Here is an 18,717-nt window from a genome sequence, read left to right on the forward strand (position 1 = left end):
ATACTGTACAGTATAATATTAATTCATATGAGATAATTTTTTTATTTATTACACCATATGAGAGGAATGCAGCATTTGTTACTGTGCTCACCCTTGTGCACTTGCCAGTACCTGAGACCAGAATGATAAACAATTGGTAAATCATATTCTGGAGAAAACACAGTGCTGAAAAACCTAATTGGTTCCAACACTTGGCCGGAGGCCTAAATGAACCAAAAATATACTACAGTACAATATTAAGTAATTAATGTATGTGCCTTTGGGGACAGCTGCAGCACGGACGAACATGGCTTGAGGATGGGTTGCTCAGTAACACCTTAAATCGTCTTCAGGTTAATTAGGTGTAACACTTTGTTCTATTCAATGTTTTGTGTGTAAACACATCTATTCATTGGCAGTGTTTGTGATTGACAGATGAGCACTCGCCACAAATTTTCTTTGTAGACCCTTGAGTTCATCTTGTACAGAAAATGAGTAGTTTAAGTTCTACTTCATTTGACTATACAGCACTGTATAGTACATTCAAAATTATCTTAATATAATTGCACCTTGATTCTAATTATCAAGTAAAAAGCAAATGCACTATACAACATTTACTGAGACTCATCATGTCAGAAGTGAAGAAAACTTTGTTAATGCAACCTTAATGCCAAGTCCCTCACCACAACTAGCATCACAGTGCACTATAGTGTACATGCAACCAGACAAGGCAAACATATGAAAGTTTTCTTCATCACTATAATATGAAGGTACAATTACTTAAATTTCATAATTTTCATACCCAGCCATAATTTTTGTTTAAATATCTATACAAGAAAGAGCCCTTTGTATCACATTTTAATACTGCATACTGGTAAGAAATTTGTATATTTTGTATTGGCCACATCTAGTATAACAACATTTGATTTCCACCTCTAATAAGGGTTTAAATAATTTTCATTCGAACTACACTGTGCTCACATAATACTATTTTCGTACAGTTTGTATCCATATTTATGTATCTTATATAATTTAAAAACAATTGAGCCTATATGCACTTTTCTGGGCTAATGCTAAGTCTACGAAATGTCTATTTACCTGCAATGATTTGTTGATGCATTAAGGTGACTAACTTCCAAGTGAGTTCAGAGCATGTGTACGCTGTAAGGACAGCAGTTTGATTTATCAAAATATGGACGAAATATGGCACAGGCTACATGGACTCCTCATATTTCCACGTATCCTCGAGTCACTATCTCTTGAATTCTTTCCTTGAAATAATTTTCTACAGAAAACATTTATAAAAACAAATTAAAAATATGATAATATGTTCTTAATGCTCACACCTCTGCATGTGTACATTTATATGTATATTCTTTCATACAATTTCACTCAATCCCCATTCAGGAAATTTACCATTCACTACAGAAAACTCTCAATACACAAGGTTCAGTTCTTGATCATTTTAGTACTGAATACTGCAAGGTAAAAAGGTAAAAGCTAACATCATTACCACTTAATAATAATGAGATAATATGATTATCCTATTTGAACATTATATTTGCTTCATATTCTATGATACCAATACAGGTTTTACAAAAAAATATGAATATGTGCTTTAAAAAATTGATAACAAAGTAACTGCTTACTTGTGTCGACATGTACAAAAATCAATGGCTTTGTACTTATGATTGTACACCATGTTTTTTTAAAGTGATTATGATTTTCTCTCCCAGTCACTGCTCTGGAATTCCTTCACAATAAAAATAAAGACAAATGATGAAAATACAGAACAAAATATTTGCCCATGCAACAATTAGAGCTCCACAAATGAATAAGGTTGGTCAATTCCTGATGATGGCTTGAGGTATTCTGCGGAGTGTATATAACGACAATCATGCTGTGTATTAGTCAATGTTAATATAAAAATGCAGATTTTAATGAATTCTATCACTGAATTGAAATACTGTAGCATGAAGCTCGAAAAATAATTAAAATGTCATCTACTGTACATGTGATTAAACAGCATGAAAATGCTGTATACAGTAATAGGTAACTTTAACAATATGAATACTGTACAGACAAATTGAATGTCAAATTTTGTACAGCTCATATTACCACTTTTGTACACCTTACATGCCATATTTCACTGACAAGATTTTTTTTTCCTACAATTTAACATCACAGTTAAATTAATCTACATTCATTTTTTCTTCTTCACGATTGTTCCAAAACAATCTTAATTAAGCAATCGATTAATCCATTTACAGTATTTATGAAACGTCCCATTTCAGTGTGTATGATGACCAAGAGCAATCCTAGCAGTACTCCTGCTGGAAGACATTTATGCAAGACTAATGTCTTTGATGAAAATTACTGACACTAAGCCTCAGTTTCATAGATTGGGCAAATCAAAGAAATAAAACACCATAAACCCAGTTACTTCAAGTACAATGAAATGTCTGTGAAATAAAGAACAAATCAGAGGTCTCTAACAATGATTAAATGGTACGAATGCTTTAACCACATCAGTAGGTGGTTAGAGAATCTGGTCACCTTCAGGTAATTACACCTAGGTAATTACCTCAAGTGCATTTTGCCACAAATACCAAAATTATAATCATCCAAGAATGTATGGGATATTTTTTATATGTAGGAAAACAAAATATACCAATTAAGATCATGCTCTTTGGCCTGGGTTCGTATCCTTACTGGGGAGGATTGACCGGGCGCCAATTTTTAACTGTAGCCACTGTTCACCCAGCAGTGAATAAGTACCTGGTTGTTAAACGATTAAACTATTTAAAATAACTAAATTGTAAAAAAAAAAAAAAAAAGTTGATACAGCACAAAAGTTAAATTTATAATTTAAATACTGTATGTGTATTTCCTTGCTTCTTGCTTTTTTTTAAAAAGTCTTACCATATTGATAACATAATGTAACAAAATATTTGCTCCTGGATGGTGTTATTTCCTAATTGCTAAGTCACCTTTATAACGTATGGAAAATGGCTATTATTCCTCCCAAAATTGTTCTGACTAGGACAGTCATATGGTGAAATTTACCTATGTCCAATGAGAAAACATGCAAAGTTGCATCTTTACATTTTCAGTGTTATCACCTGCTGTCCCAAAGACAAAGATAGCAGGAAAACTTGGTAAAATCTCCTTGAAGACCTATCATAAATGCTACCATTTTGAAGTCTCTGATGACCTTCCAGCCATACTCATCATGCTTCAATGCATCCAGGAAGGTCTTGATGGTGTTGTAATCCTCTCTAAGGTGCACAGAGTGAACCAGGAGAGGAGATGGACACTTGGTCCCATTATAGAGTTACCCTAAGTTTACTCAGCACTGAATCTTTCTGTAATGTACTGGAAAATAGGTAAATTTCAAAATACTACTGTCTTGGTCAAAAACAGCAAAGTTTGTGAGGAACTATAGCCAATTTCTATATTTTGGAGCAACCAAATTTAAAACTTGATTATTCCTTCCGTACAAAACCTCATTTAAATAAAAAAAATAGAAATCCTTTTACTGCCTTAACTGTATTCTTCACTAGAACTTAACTGACTAGAGCTTCCAATTCCATAATTCTCATAGACTCGTATCCCTGTATATAAAAGCATGACACTTTTTTATGATTAGCAATAAAAATGTTTCCTTTCAATATTAATATCTCCTGAAGGAGACATTAATATTGACACTGTATATAAATATCAGGGATATTGATATCTAAATATCAAGATGATCGATTGTTTAACAGTCAAAGAAGCATAAAATTACAGTATTTAAAATTAGACTGTCAGTTCAGGGAACACCGGCAAATTATATGAGAATCAACCAATATAGAACGAGCAAAAATGCTGAAAGGTTTTCTGTTTGGTAAATTCTGACAGCTTGCTTTTTCTTTATAGCTATCACCACCTAAAATTTGTGTTTGGAAAAACAAAGATAAGAAAAAAAATTATTATTAAAAGAACAAAAGTATTAAAAACAATATATAACTTTGAGGTAAGAAAAAGTGATGAGAAAGAAGAGCGATTTGGATTACCGGAGATAAAGCATAGTATTAGAACAAAAGAACATATATAATAGCAAAGAATGTTGACCAGACCACACACTAGAAGGTGAAGGGACGACGACGTTTCGGTCCGTCCTGGACCATTCTCAAGTCGATTGTCAAGTCACAATCGACTTGAGAATGGTCCAGGACGGACTGAAACGTCGTCGTCCCTTCAGCTTCTAGTGTGTGGTCTTATCAACATACTTTAGCCACGTTATTGTGACTCATCGCCTGCATAAGAATAAGCAGCACAGAGAATAACAAGATACACACAGCTGTTACAACAATATGTTGCTGCTGGTAAACAACATTTGGTCTTGACACACATATGATAATGACATTTATTAAGGATCACCTCTGTGATTTACACAGCACAAGACATTCAGTAATATTGTTTAGTTACAAAGTTCGGTTTTTCTTTAATAGAAACAATCACTCCAAGTGTGTACAATCATCAACAATACCCTTCTCTCACATTCAATAATTTGTATCAACTGATGAGTATGAAAGTAAAAAAAAAAAAAGGGACTCACTGAATATATTTGGTGTCCTGAGCTTGATTTATAAAATAAAGTACAATAATGTTTCATAATTTTATGAGAAAGTATAAAAAGTCACTTGAAAATAATAAAAACATACATGTATCTTTTGAAGACATCCTCGGGTAGTCATTGTATACAAGTGTAGATTTTTCAGATACACCTCATAAACAGCATTTGAAGCATGTGGTGTGAGACATCTCAAACATCCACCAGAATAAAATTCCTTAAGTTCATCACAAGGGCACTAAAAAGTAAGGATGGGACCTGTCCGATGGTCAAGTATATCTGAAAAAAAGAAAAAACCAGCGTTGAATGTAATGATATGCAATTTTCTGGGTGAGTCTTGGAGGCTCCCTGAAACTTACTGGGCTGATAGGTATGTACTAGACCATAGCATCAGTCAATTCGATCAAGTTTTAGCCTACCGGGGATCACGAGCCAGAACCTGGCTTCCCTCAAAGAGGCACGAGAAGTGATGGCCTATAGAAACCCCCATGTGGTTGGAAGTATTCTATATCTGCCATCAACTGGGTTAGGCACCCAGAAAGATAGGCAGTCTGAAAACAAACTACAGCTGGTTAAAAATTGCAAACGAAAGCCAAACTAGCAAGCACAACTCCCCAAACCGAAAACAAGCAAGCAAGCATGACATCATCATCGATGCTGCGCCACTGAGGATTCAAAAGGTGACACCCCTAGGGTCAACACTTGCAGCAGAGGAGCTCCAGCATATTTCAACAATCCTAAGTATTGTAGTACAGGTTGATGGTAGTGAGTGGTGTCCCAGAGAACATAAAGGTATAGTGCTCTTGAAAAATAGGTGAGATAACAGGAAAGTGCTAAGGGAAGTGAAAAATCGGATGAGAAAATGTTGCCCTAGTGTTTACAGTGCAGAGAAGAACATTCAAGATGGCCACTGGCAAGGGGAAAAACAAAACAGAGCTTGATTTTGAGGGATTCAATGAAGAAAGCATTGATATTAGTAGTCTACATAACAAGTTGGTAAATTTAGATACTATAGTGAACTCTCATGTAGAAATAATTAGTAAATTGAAAGAAAGTAATGACCATTTGAATAGCAAAGTTTTATGTCTTGAGGGTTTAGTGAAAGACTTGCGCAAGGATAAGAATCAATTGGAAACAAATTGCAAAGCCATGGAAGAAGAAAATAAACTCTTAAAAATAGCTTTGGAAGAAGTTAAAGTAAATTTAAACATAAATGACTACAATAGGTTAGGCAAGGAAATTCAACAGGAGAAACAGCTTTTGTCAGCACAGATGGAGGAAGTTACACAGGGAATAGAACAGTGCAAGAAAGATATGCAACTCACTTATGCACAAGTGGCCAAGGAGAAGGAAAAAATAGAAGAAGCAGTAAAGGAAGTCAAACACTGCAGCAACCAAGATAAAACAAACATTAGGCTAGAAGTGAGGAAAGAATTGGCATCTAACCCGAAGTTGGTGCAAAACACAGTTGATCGGAGTAAGTCCCTGATCATTTTTGGCTGCAAAGAAAAGGCGATAACATCTAGGTCAGAAAGAGCTGTAGAAGAAGCTAAAGTAGTAGATAAAATTGTTGGCCTCGTGGAAGGTCTTACAAACAGAGAGAATGTGTGCGACTACAGGAGAATAGGCAGGTACGTAAAAGGGAAAGATCGACCTTTGAGGATCACCCTAAACGGTGCCAAACAGATGGAAGAAGTACTAAGGAATGCTAGAAAATTGCAAAGGGATGAGGATGGGAAAGGGTGGTCATTAAGACGAGATCTTTCAAAAGAAGATAGAGAGAAGCTGAAACTGAACCTCGCCGAGGCAAAACATTTAAATGAGAGCAGGAATGAAGAAGAAATAAATTCTTTTTTTCTACAAAGTGATAGGGGTAGGCAAACCAGTAAAGTGGTACATAAAGGCAAACCAACAAAATCAATAGAGAGAGGGGGAGTGAAGAATAAGGAGAGGGGGAACAAGTTCCTGAAGATTGCATACACCAACATAGATGGAGTGAGATCGAAGATACTGGAGTTAAGTGATGTAATACAGCTGCAGACACCAGACATTGTTGCACTCACGGAGACAAAACTTGAAGATGTAATTTTAAATGAGGTCATATTCCCAAGGGGCTACTCAATTTGGAGACGGGACAGAAAAATTAGGAAAGGCGGTGGCGTTGCTGTGCTGGTAAAAGAACACCTAAAGGTGAAGGAAATAATGACTGCCAATCCACAAGAAGTTGACATAATAGCACTAGAGATCTGCTATGAGGATGATAAACTAATGATGATAAATGCATATAGTCCACCGCCAAGCAGCACATGGTCAAAGGAGGAGCTAGATAGTAAACGTGAAGGTCTTATAACAATAATGAGAAAGATTATAGCGAGAGCGGATAACGATAGATCACGACTGTTGATAGTCGGTGACTTCAACTTGAAATCCATAGACTGGGAAGCATATGAAGCTAAAACAGAAGATTTTTGGACCTGTAAATTTGTAGACCTCATCCTGGAAACATTCTTGTATCAACATGTTAAACAAGCTACGAGGATGAGGGAAGGGGACGTTCCCTCCATGCTAGATTTGATATTTACCAGGAAGGAGGAAGAGATATTTGACATTCAGTACCTTCCTCCCTTGGGTAAAAGTGACCATGTCTTTTTGGGAATAAAGTATGCAATGCGTTATAAGCTGGAAGAAAATAAGGAGGTTGAAGCAGTTGAAAAACCAGACTTCAGGAGAGGACATTATGGTGACCTTAGAAATTTTTTTAGTGAGTATAATTGGACAGACTTGATGCTAGGCAAGGAAGTGAATGAGATGTATGGCAAGTTTTGTGAAATATATGATAAAGGCACAAAAAAATTTATACCAAAACAGAGATGCAGAACTAGGAAACAGGATTGGTTCAATAGAAATTGCGAGAGGGCTAGAGACCGAAAGACACAAAAATGGAATCAATACAGGAAGAGGCCGAACCCCCAAACATACCAGCGATACAAAGATGCGAGAAACAACTACACAGCAGTGAGGAGAGAGGCAGAAAGAAATTTTGAAAAAGGGATTGCGGACAAATGTAAAACAGAACCAGGTCTATTCTATAAATTCATAAACAACAAATTGCAGGTAAAGGATAATATTCAGAGGTTGAAAATGGGAAATAGATTCACGGAAGATGAAAAGGAAATGTGTGAAACACTAAACGAAAAGTTCCAAAGTGTGTTTGTACAAAATGAAATCTTTAGGGAACCAGATACAATAAGAATTTCAGAGAACAACATAGAACACATAGAGGTGTCTAGAGACGAAGTGGAAAAAATGCGCAAGGAGCTCGGTAAGAACAAAGCAGCTGGCCCAGATGGCGTTTCACCATGGGTTCTGAGAGAATGTGCATCTGAGCTCAGCATTCCACTTCACCTGATCTTTCAGGCATCCCTGTGTACAGGAATCGTAGCAGACGGGTGGAAACAGGCTAACATAGTTCCAATCTACAAAAGTGGCAGCAGGGAAGACCCCCTCAATTATAGACCTGTATCATTAACAAGTGTAATAGTGAAAGTATTGGAAAAACTAATCAAAACTAAATGGGTAGAACACCTAGAGAGAAATGATATAATATCAGACAGACAGTATGGTTTTCGATCTGGAAGATCCTGTGTATCGAATTTACTCAGTTTCTATGATCGAGCCACAGAGATATTACAGGAAAGAGATGGTTGGGTTGACTGCATCTATCTGGACCTAAAAAAGGCTTTCGACAGAGTTCCACATAAGAGGTTGTTCTGGAAACTGGAAAATATTGGAGGGGTGACAGGTAAGCTTCTATCATGGATGAAAAATTTTCTGACTGATAGAAAAATGAGGGCAGTAATCAGAGGCAATGTATCAGAATGGAGAAATGTCACAAGTGGAGTACCACAGGGTTCAGTTCTTGCACCAGTGATGTTTATTGTGTACATAAATGATCTACCAGTTGGTATACAGAATTATATGAACATGTTTGCTGATGATGCTAAGATAATAGGAAGGATAAGAAATTTAGATGACTGTCATGCCCTTCAAAAAGACCTGGACAAAATAAGTATATGGAGCACCACTTGGCAAATGGAATTTAATGTTAATAAATGTCATGTTATGGAATGTGGAATAGGAGAACATAGACCCCACACAACCTATATATTATGTGAGAAATCTTTAAAGAATTCTGATAAAGAAAGAGATCTAGGAGTGGTTCTAGATAGAAAACTATCACCTGAGGACCACATAAAGAATATTGTGCAAGGAGCCTATGCTATGCTTTCTAACTTCAGAATTGCATTTAAATACATGGATGGCGATATACTAAAGAAATTGTTCATGACTTTTGTTAGGCCAAAGCTAGAATATGCAGCTGTTGTGTGGTGCCCATATCTTAAGAAGCACATCAACAAACTGGAAAAGGTGCAAAGACATGCTACTAAGTGGCTCCCAGAACTGAAGGGCAAGAGCTACGAGGAGAGGTTAGAAGCATTAAATATGCCAAAACTAGAAGACAGAAGAAAAAGAGGTGATATGATCACTACATACAAAATAGTAACAGGAATTGACAAAATCGACAGGGAAGACTTCCTGAGACCTGGAACTTCAAGAACAAGAGGTCATAGATTTAAACTAGCTAAACACAGATGCCGAAGAAATATAAGAAAATTCACCTTCGCAAATAGAGTGGTAGACGGTTGGAACAAGTTAAGTGAGAAGGTGGTGGAGGCCAAGACCGTCAGTAGTTTCAAAGCGTTATATGACAAAGAGTGCTGGGAAGACGGGACACCACGAGCGTAGCTCTCATCCTGTAACTACACTTAGGTAATTACACTTAGGTAATTACTGTCTGGGCAGCCCCCCCTTCCTGGGAGGGAGAAGGGGGGAGCTGCCGGACCCCACACACCAGATATCCAACCCTAGTTCAGAGGCTGAATGTCAAAAGTTTGAAAACCACTGACTGGAGGGAGGGAGGGAGGGAGGGAGGGAGGGAGGATCGCCGAGGAGCCTCCAGGACTCGCCCAGAAAATGACGTTTCATTACATGCAACGCTGGTTTTCTGTGGAAAGCCCTCTCCGGCTCCCGGAGCTACCTAACGAAAGAGAAGAAAAAGAGGGACTTACCTGGGAGATGGTTGCCACTCGCTCCTTAACTTGAAGTCAAGACAACTGGCTGCAACCCGCGACCCAAGGCTACACACGCCCGAGTAGGGCCTGGAACATTAACAAGGTACCGTGCGGCCAGGACCCTGTGCTACCGGCAAAAACCCTGCGCCCGAATGTCAGCCCAGGACATGTTACCAAAAATAGCAGCCAAAGCCGCGAACTTACAAACGTCGTGGCACAGGAACAGACCGCAGGCTGGCTGGACTAACTCTGCAGACGACCTGGGAGACCTATGCCCTGGAACAGGGAAGAAGGGAAACCGGGTCCACCCAAAGCACGTCCCCAGCCACCGAGGCGCGCAAGTAACGGCGAAGAGCTACAACAGGACACAATACATGATGCACCCCTGGCCTAACCAAGCAACAACCCAAGGACCCATCCGGAAGGTAGCAGTCTCATTCTTCACCAGAAAAGGAGATGGCTGCAAACAAACCTACCACCAGGACCGAAAGAGCAGAAACCCCTGTGCCAGACGAGAGCATGAAGCTTCCCGACCCAAACGCCAGAGGCCAATGCCAACAAGAAGAGAGCCTTAAAAGAACAATCCAAGATAGTACCTGGTCTAACGACCAGGACGGCTCACGCTGCGCATGAGCAGGCCAGAAGTGAAACAATGCACAAGAAAGCTTGCGGAATAGAGCAGAAGTAACATCCACCCCGAATGCAAGCTGAAGAGGCTCTGCTAGCGCTGCACGATATAAAGCGACAGTATTCGGCATAAGATGAAGGTCCTGAAACAGCCAAAAGAGAAAGGACAAAACAACCCAATCAGAAATCGTAGATAACCTACAAAGAGACAAAAAATGCCGATAGGACCACCAAGAAACTTCATACTGCTGCTGAGACGAAACACGCAGGTGGGACACCATCAATGAAGCCACCTGATCACCATACAAGAGGTGATAAACCCGCGTCAGAAACACCAGATGCAAAGATCGGAGGAGAAGATAGAACGAGCCACGTGCTGGACCAGATCGATCTGCTGAAAGAGGCGGAACCTCAGAAAGATCCCAGGGTTTTGACACTGAAAAAGCAGTGCCTGAAACCAAGGCTGGGCTGGCCACCAAGGGGCCAACAAGACTGCTCTCCCCTTGTTTTCAAAATATCCCAAACATCCCAAATTCGATGCCTGAGCAACATTTTGGAGCCAAATTCTGGCTCTCTGCACGTATTCGCAGTTTGAAATTATGACTTTTTATACCGAAAATATGCCAATTACTGAAAGTGGCGATGGGTCACATTTTACCCAAACCCCCCTGCAGTTTTCAAAATATCCCAAACATCCCAAATTCTATGCCTGAGCCACATTTTGGAGCCAAATTCTGGCTCTCTGCACGTATTCCTGACTGATGCCACAGTCTAATACATACATATCAGCCCAGTAAGCTCCAGGGAGCCGGAGGGGCTCTCCACAGAAAAGCAAGACCTTTGAGTGTAATGAAATACCATTTTATGGGAGCACATTAACTCCCAGGAGCCTATGGCACTGGCACCACAGGGCTGCCTCAAAACAACAGGCTCATAAGACTTTCTCAGGACTGTTGGGAGACTGGCTTGATAAGTGCCCTTCTTTCCCCCACCAAACAGGCAAGGGAAGCAAACTGGAATAGTGTATAAGAGCAAAGTGAACAGTTTAGTTCACCTCAGTTCAGCAGCCAAGATGAACTGCTCAGATAGTCAGTGACAAAACAAAACCATCAACATTTCTATGAAAAAGAATGAAAATGCTAAAATAACCTAACTGAGAGTTGGAACAGGGAAATGACACTTCCATAACTTTCCCAGCTGCCATCAGATGCCAGCCTACTTCATCTAGGGTCACAGCTAGCTATTTCCCTCACTTCCACAGTGAAAACATTCCTACTGTTCTTCCCACTGGGAAAACAGTAGGAGTGGGAAGCTTCTGAGGTGCCACACAAAAGTCGCATTTCATTACAATCGTTTTTAGTGTTGGCCTCAGCAGCTTTCTGCAGATTTCTCCTAACAGTTCCTCCAAGAGAATGCCAGAGTTCCCGAGAGAACATATTAATATATGAACAACAGAAAGATGAGAAAAAGGTTACCAGTGGGGTAAGATGGCAAAAGTTCTTGGCTCAGAGAAGGAAGCAAAGCGCATAAGAGATGGATCTTTTGTCCAAGCACCACACATCCACGTTGAGGGTTGCAAGATATCAAGGACAATTGTAAAAGATAAAAGAAGCAATAACAAAGCAATGGTCTTCTGACAAAACAAGTGTTCCAGGAATAGCTGACACCACTTAGTTGAAAGCAGGGAACAGAAGAGGGACCCTGTCAGAGGTATGCTTCCATTACAGTGATCAGGTAATTATTACCTAAGTGTAATTATTTAAGTGTTGTTACAGGATGAGAGCTATGCTCGTGGTGTCCCGTCTTCCCAGCACTCTTTGTCATATAACGCTTTGAAACTACCCGAGCCTGAACTACATTCGATGCCTGAGCCACATTTTGGAGCCAAATTCTGGCTCTGCACGTATTTGCAGTTTGAAATTAAGACTTTTTATACCAAAAATATGCCAATTACTGATAGCGGCGATAGGTCACATTTTACCTAAACCCCCCTGCAGTTTTCAAAATATCCCAAACATCCCAAATTCGACGCCTGAGCCATATTTTTAGCCAAATTCAATACAGGCTCAGGTGCGGGGGAAGTCTAGCTGAGACTTCAAGAGATCAGGTGCAGGGGCAGGCTAGCTGAGATTTCAAGTGATCTGGGCTGCAATTTGGTGGCAGCTGGGCACATTACAGTTAGAACATTCACCCCTCAGAAATGATCATTTACTGTACCTTGTTTACCTCAGAGTACCTAATTTCCTTCAAGTAACAGCTTGTTTTGTTATGCCCATTCTTTCTAATGGATTTTTTTTATCAGTTTTGGGATGATCTAATCTCCAACTTGCCTCCTCATGAATAAAGAGCCAAATTCTAGTCCCGACTCCTATTAGGCGAAGGTGTGATTCTCATGGTTTGGTTGTACCAGTGGTTAAGCTTAGGGAGCTGATGGGAAAGTCCTCTCAGGAAACTTTATAGGCATATTCATGTCACATTAATATTTTGTTTCTCAGGGAAAGAGACACATATACTATATAAAAATATAAAAACCAATGTTTTAAAATCATACAAAAGAGGTATCAGTATCAAGTCAATTCAATAAAGCTTTCTCAATATATCTCACTGAACAAATTCAGCACCGAATATAATGAAATGCCCTTTTCTGGGTGGTCCTTGCTGGATCATTGGTGCTTGCTACCTGGCAAGCCCCGGACAATTTAATCCACACAAGACCCTTGCAAGTCACTGTAAGCCTTCCAGGGACCTAAAGCCTATGCCTGGCCCCCCCTTTCTGAAGAAGCACAATGAGTAGGAAACTTAGACCACCAAAATCAAGAAAAGGCCATCAGAAAAGTGGGCAAACCAAAATATACAAACAGCATGCTAAATAAAGCATAGAATGAGGCAGCGAATCCCTTAGACGAACACATCACCCAGACATAATGCAGTTTTCCTAGATAGTTCCGCCTGTGCACCACTAAGGGAACACACACCTTCCTCCTCAATTCCATTCCCATGAATTTCAAGTCAATTAACCAGAAAGAAGAAAAAAATTGAAACCCTGGAATAGGGAAGTGAGGGTTCCAAGATTTTCTGTGAAGGCTCCACAAAGGTCCCCACAAAGCAAAAACAAAAGAGGTACACATCAGGGGCATATGAGAGCTGCAGAAAGTAACCCCATAAAAGGGGGAATTATTGACAAGTTAACTACCCGAAAGTCGCACAAGCCCAGCATGATTCAAGAACTCTATTGCACCACCAAAACAACCGAGCCTGAATATTTGCCTAAGACAAACAGTATTTAAAAAAAACACGGTCAGAGATGCAAACATATGAACATCCCTTTAGCGACTAAGGGATCTACTGTCCTACTGGACAGTAGACTGAAGGTTGGCTAAACCCGATGAAACTGCAGACAACCTAAGAAAAATGGGCTCTGGAACATGGAACTAGGGAAAACTGTATCCACAAACAGAGCATCTATCCATGCAATGCTAATGGTGCAGAGATAACAGTGAATGGCCACAACTGGACTCCATAAATGATGTACACCCAGCTGAACCTGGTTTTTGGTTCCTCTGTGGAAGGTCTTTTGCTCTGGGCAGAGGACTTGACTCATCCATGTTTGAGCATGTTTCCATGGCTGTTCATCCCCAGTTTTGTGTACTGTGTACAGTTTGAGTCCTTGGATTCATCATGTTTCAGAATTTTTCCATCATCGGCCTTACTTTCCCAAAAGTCAGCTTTGACTTTCTTCGGCAATGATGGACTTGTTTCAGTTCTTCCTGTGGGGATCAGGAACTTGCTAACTTGATGGATTGGCCTTGTTTGAATTCAGTTCAGTTTTGGGGCCTTTTGGTTGCAGCATGATGTTCCTTATTCTTCCTTGCTTGTAGACAACCCTCCACTGAGGAGGAAGTGGAGTGTAACAGTGAACATGTTTAATGGACATGCCAAGCTTATGTGACTGGAGGATAAGGGTTGGTGGTATGAGGAAAAAGGTGTGCAGGTGTAACTAAAATGAGAATTACCTCCCCAGCAAGTGGCTCATAAATCTTGGGGCTTCACTGCCCTATTTTGTATGATTAGTTTACCCTCCTGTAGTCCTGTTTTGACTCACAGTGGAAGATATGCACCAATAACACCAGGAAATGTGCTCTCTGTGGTGAAAATCAAATAGTGGTGTCAAACCAGTGCCTCTAAAAGAAGGAGTTGCAAAAACTCAAGACCTGGACAAAGACAACTGGAACCCGACACAACAGATGCCCATACCGTACAACAGTGATGATAACCAATTCCCTGCCATACCAAGACAATTCACACTCCAGTAATGACAACAAACAGTGGCCTGGGTGGGTAACACCCAACAGCTACCCTAAGTTGTACCACATTCAGAAATACCAACATCACCCATCTCCAACATACATATGAAGGTCATCATTGCATTTGAAAATAGAGCCACCGAGGATAATCACAGCCTCTTTCAGAGAGACCTAGTGGCTAATAGTTTACCACCAGTGATTGTCCTTAAAGATGTACTAGGATTGCCATCCGCTTCGGAAGTACTGGACAATACCACCACCAGTCACTGAACAGGAAACGACATGCGCCTTGGAAGCGCCACCACCAGTGTTGGAAGCCATTCACTCACCTCAACCTCAAGAGACTGGTGCTGAACCTGCAACCACAGGGCCTGAAAACACCATAACCATTGAATCGATACCCAAAAGGCTATCTTTTGTCATAATGTCAAGATTTGGATCCATCAATCCTAAAAATCAGACCCCCCTACTGCTCAATGGACCATCTAATGTCACTTTTCTCATAAATCGAAACACTATGATCATCTCCATTGGCAGGATAGGATTCAAATACTTTGATCAGCTCCTTCACTACCCTGCAATAAATATAAATGAAAATATGAAATTGTAGAACAATGAAGTACAGAAAAAGGCAAGAGTTCTAACCCAGACCTTAGAACAGGACAACTAGAGCTTAGCCCAGACCAGGAACTGGGCTAAGCCTTGGCACTACTTTCCTTGACTACGATGTTTCCCCTCCAGTCTATTCTTGAGCTATCTCCACTTCCCCGCTCGCTCATTGGGTACTTGTCCAATATTTATTGTATGTATGCATGACTTGTCCCCCTTCCCTTTTCTAGGTTAGGGCAATTTACAATCCCCTGATCCTTGTGCCTCATTAGAGGGGCACGTGGTTTTGGCCTCTGGTTCCTGGTAGGCTTATATATATCTTGCAAAGATCTAACATAAGTTTAATTGGGTGGAGCTTGCCAGGCAGCAAGCACCAAGATGCCACCATGGAGCCTCCTAGAAAAAGACATAATTCAGCATAACAAATCCATAAGGTATTTCTACTAAGGATACCTAACAATTACCTGTGATAATGGTGAACCACGGCAGTGTGACATAAGTGAGATAGGCATTAAGTGGAACAGATTGGGCTCGGCGGGATTCCTTCCAGAAATGAAATGTTTGAGTGAAGCCTTTGGTTGTCCACAATGGATTATATGCACCATCATCTAGTTCTGAAAGGGTTTGAACAAAAATATGTTAGGGTCAACATGTTAAATTATACTGCTAGAATATGAATGTGCATGCGGTAAATATAATGTTGCTGTTATGAAATTTTAATTCAACTTGATTGTTACAGTTCAATACATATTCGTTTATTTTCATAAGAATTGTGTATTCATAACATCTGTTTTAAAGTACAATATGCTATCAGAACTATACTTACATAATTAACCAAGGTCCTTAAAATATAGCAGTAAAAGGAACGAAAAGCCCCTATCGTGGCAGTCCCTTATTAGATCCCTGGCGCTCAAGGAATTATAGTGGAACTCGCTACGAAAGTACCAAAGACTTAATCATGCCAGGTCCCCGAGACTGAGAAAGCCTACCGAGACCCAGGACCAGAGCCTTGATTTAAGTTCATTTTGGCACTGATCAATGGCAGGGTCTGGGAGCTCAACTAAAGGCCAGGTTAGGAGAAGCAGGTAATGGGGATTTGATAGTGAAGTGGAAGTCGCAAAAATCAAATTCTTAAATTCCTTCACTTAAAAATTATTGGGATTCCCTGCTTTTGCCAAGGCCAGCAAGTGCTTGTATTGTAAAGTGCAACCTCTTACAGAGACCACAGCCTGATAGGCTGTCACCCTAGAAGGAAGTACTGTATGATCAAAACAGAAATCCAGCAACAACATAATCACACAAAGGTGTAAAGATATGTTACTAAACAGCTTTTGGACCTAAAACACAAGAGCTATGAGAAGAGTTTGGAGGGGTTAAATATACCAAAGTTAGTAAACAGAAGGAAAAAGAGGCGATATGATCCCTGCATACAAAATCATGTTAAGAATTGACAAAGTTGACAAGAAAAAACTATAGACAGATGGAATAAATCAGTGAATGATAAACCTGCTGGAAGCTTCAAAGCATCACATGACAAAGATGACAGGGAAGGTAGGACACTATGAACACAGCTTTCAATGTGTAACTACTGTACTTAGGTAATTAACACACACACACACACACACAAGTACCATTTACAGTTAGTGTACTATAACTCTCTTGGAAAGAATGTACCAGCTAATGCCTGAAAATTAATCTCCAGAAGCATATATTGAAGTAAAATATGTGTAATAAACCAGGGATACACAATGTAAGGTAGAGGATTGAAAGCCATACCCATACCCATACCAACACCTGCCTGTTCTGGGGATGACGTTTTCCTGCTATGACAATGCTCTGCGAATGTGCACAACTGCCTATTGTACTAGCGGGGATTTCAACTGTAAGAGTTCTAAATTTTTTTAACATTTAACACTGCTGTTTCTACATCTCTACTGCATTATACCCTTCACAAGGATCTCTCTCTTACAACAATGGGGGTGGTGTAAACACAATCATAAAGCAAAATAAATCATGAACAAAGCAAGACCTCGTGTATTGTAAATGGTTAGATAAACCACGATGACGACTTAGCCATGATTAACAGAAATAAAAATTTAGGCATGACACGGACAGTGTCAGACTTGTGAGTGAGAAGAGTAGTGGAATGCGACCACAACTGACCTGGGCTGCCAACCAGTGGCTGTCATGAGAGTTGGGTAAGCATTGTTTATCTCTTGATAACCACACTTCAGTATTGTTTGCCTTGTTTTCTTATTTTAATTTCTTGAGAGCAGTGGTTTTCTTTCATTGTGCCTGTTAAATTTTCTATTGGTTTCTACAGTTCTGGATCAATCTTTAATCTCTATGCTAACATGGCTTTTGTGAGAAGGTCAGCTCTTGGTCCTAATTCTCGGTACATCATGTCTCAGGAACCTGGTATGATTGAGGGGCCTAAGCTCCAGGGAGCCAATTGAGAGAGCCAGCTCAGAAAAAGTAGCATATACTTTTCAAATCTCAAGTACATAATACAACTAAAATTAACTTGTTTCTTTTCATAATATGTTTCAATTCACCTGTAACACACATTGGTTATAAGCTTTGCACATATCAAAGAACCTAAGTTTGATGCAAAATATGAACCGATTTCTTTCCCATGCAACAAAATGCACATGCTACTGCTGTTGCTGCTGTGCAACAAGTACACTACAAAATTTTCTTAAACTAGAGCCAAAGACCAGCCAGTACTGAGTATACGCTCACAACTGAGGGTCCCTGGTTAACCCCCTGAGCAGAACAGATGGTTAGGCAATGTTTCCTTTCACATAATATATCTGTTTAGCTAGCACTAAATAGGTACTTGGGAGTTAAGCAACTGTTGTGGGTTGTATCCCGAGGAAAGGTCAGTAGCTGGCCTAGGGGAAACCTTGCTAAGTTTAAATAAAGGCTTCCTGTGCCCAATGGGAAAAACAATTTATAATGCAAGTAAACCTCTATTTAAGGTAGCAACTTTACAAAGTTGCTAAATAAGATACACATTTATTAATTTATCTAGAGAAAATCCAGCTACAGTGCCAAAGTACTAGCAATATGCGAGAATACTAATGGTGCATTTTAATTCTGTTCGTTTGTAAATTATCGTAAATTGTAAAATACAGTCAAGGACTGTCACAGATGGAGAGGTAGCGAGTACAGACCAAGTAATGTACAGGGGTTGGTGTTTTGCACACAAGGTGTGGAATGAGTCCAAGCAGGTGGTGGTGATAGAAGAAAAGGTGATGAAAAGAAGGAAAAGTTGGTGATGGAGATGAAAGTTGGTGGTTGTGATGGAGGAAGAGTTGGTGGTGGTTGTGATGGAGTTGGTGGTGGTGATGGAGGTGGTGGTGGTTGTGGTGGTGGTTGTGGTGGTGGTTGTGGTGGTGGTGGTGGTTGTGGTAATGGAGAAGTTGGTGGTGGTTGTGGTAATGGAGAA

The 18,717-nt window shown here is 39.9% G+C and overlaps 1 protein-coding gene across 3 annotated transcripts in view; it reads right to left on the reverse strand.

Annotated features, from left to right (window-relative positions):
• Window positions 1-4,247: 4,247 nt before the first annotated feature.
• LOC123747047 (uncharacterized) overlaps window positions 4,248-18,717 on the reverse strand; it is a 56,908-nt gene continuing 42,438 nt past the window's right edge. For 2 of the 3 annotated variants that reach the window (XM_045729022.2, XM_045729023.2), the window contains exons 10-11: window positions 15,731-15,880; window positions 4,248-4,873 (exon numbers count right to left, since the gene is read on the reverse strand). In XM_045729022.2, coding sequence (XP_045584978.1) covers window positions 4,833-4,873; window positions 15,731-15,880 — 191 coding nt within the window. In that variant the 3' untranslated portion in view covers window positions 4,248-4,832. Of the gene's footprint in view, window positions 4,874-15,730; window positions 15,881-18,717 lie in introns of those variants that run through there. The other variant, XM_045729024.2, reaches the window with a different exon arrangement.

This window comes from Procambarus clarkii, chromosome 87 (genome assembly GCF_040958095.1).
Source record: "Procambarus clarkii isolate CNS0578487 chromosome 87, FALCON_Pclarkii_2.0, whole genome shotgun sequence".
In the NCBI taxonomy this organism is placed as follows: Eukaryota; Metazoa; Arthropoda; class Malacostraca; order Decapoda; family Cambaridae; genus Procambarus; species Procambarus clarkii.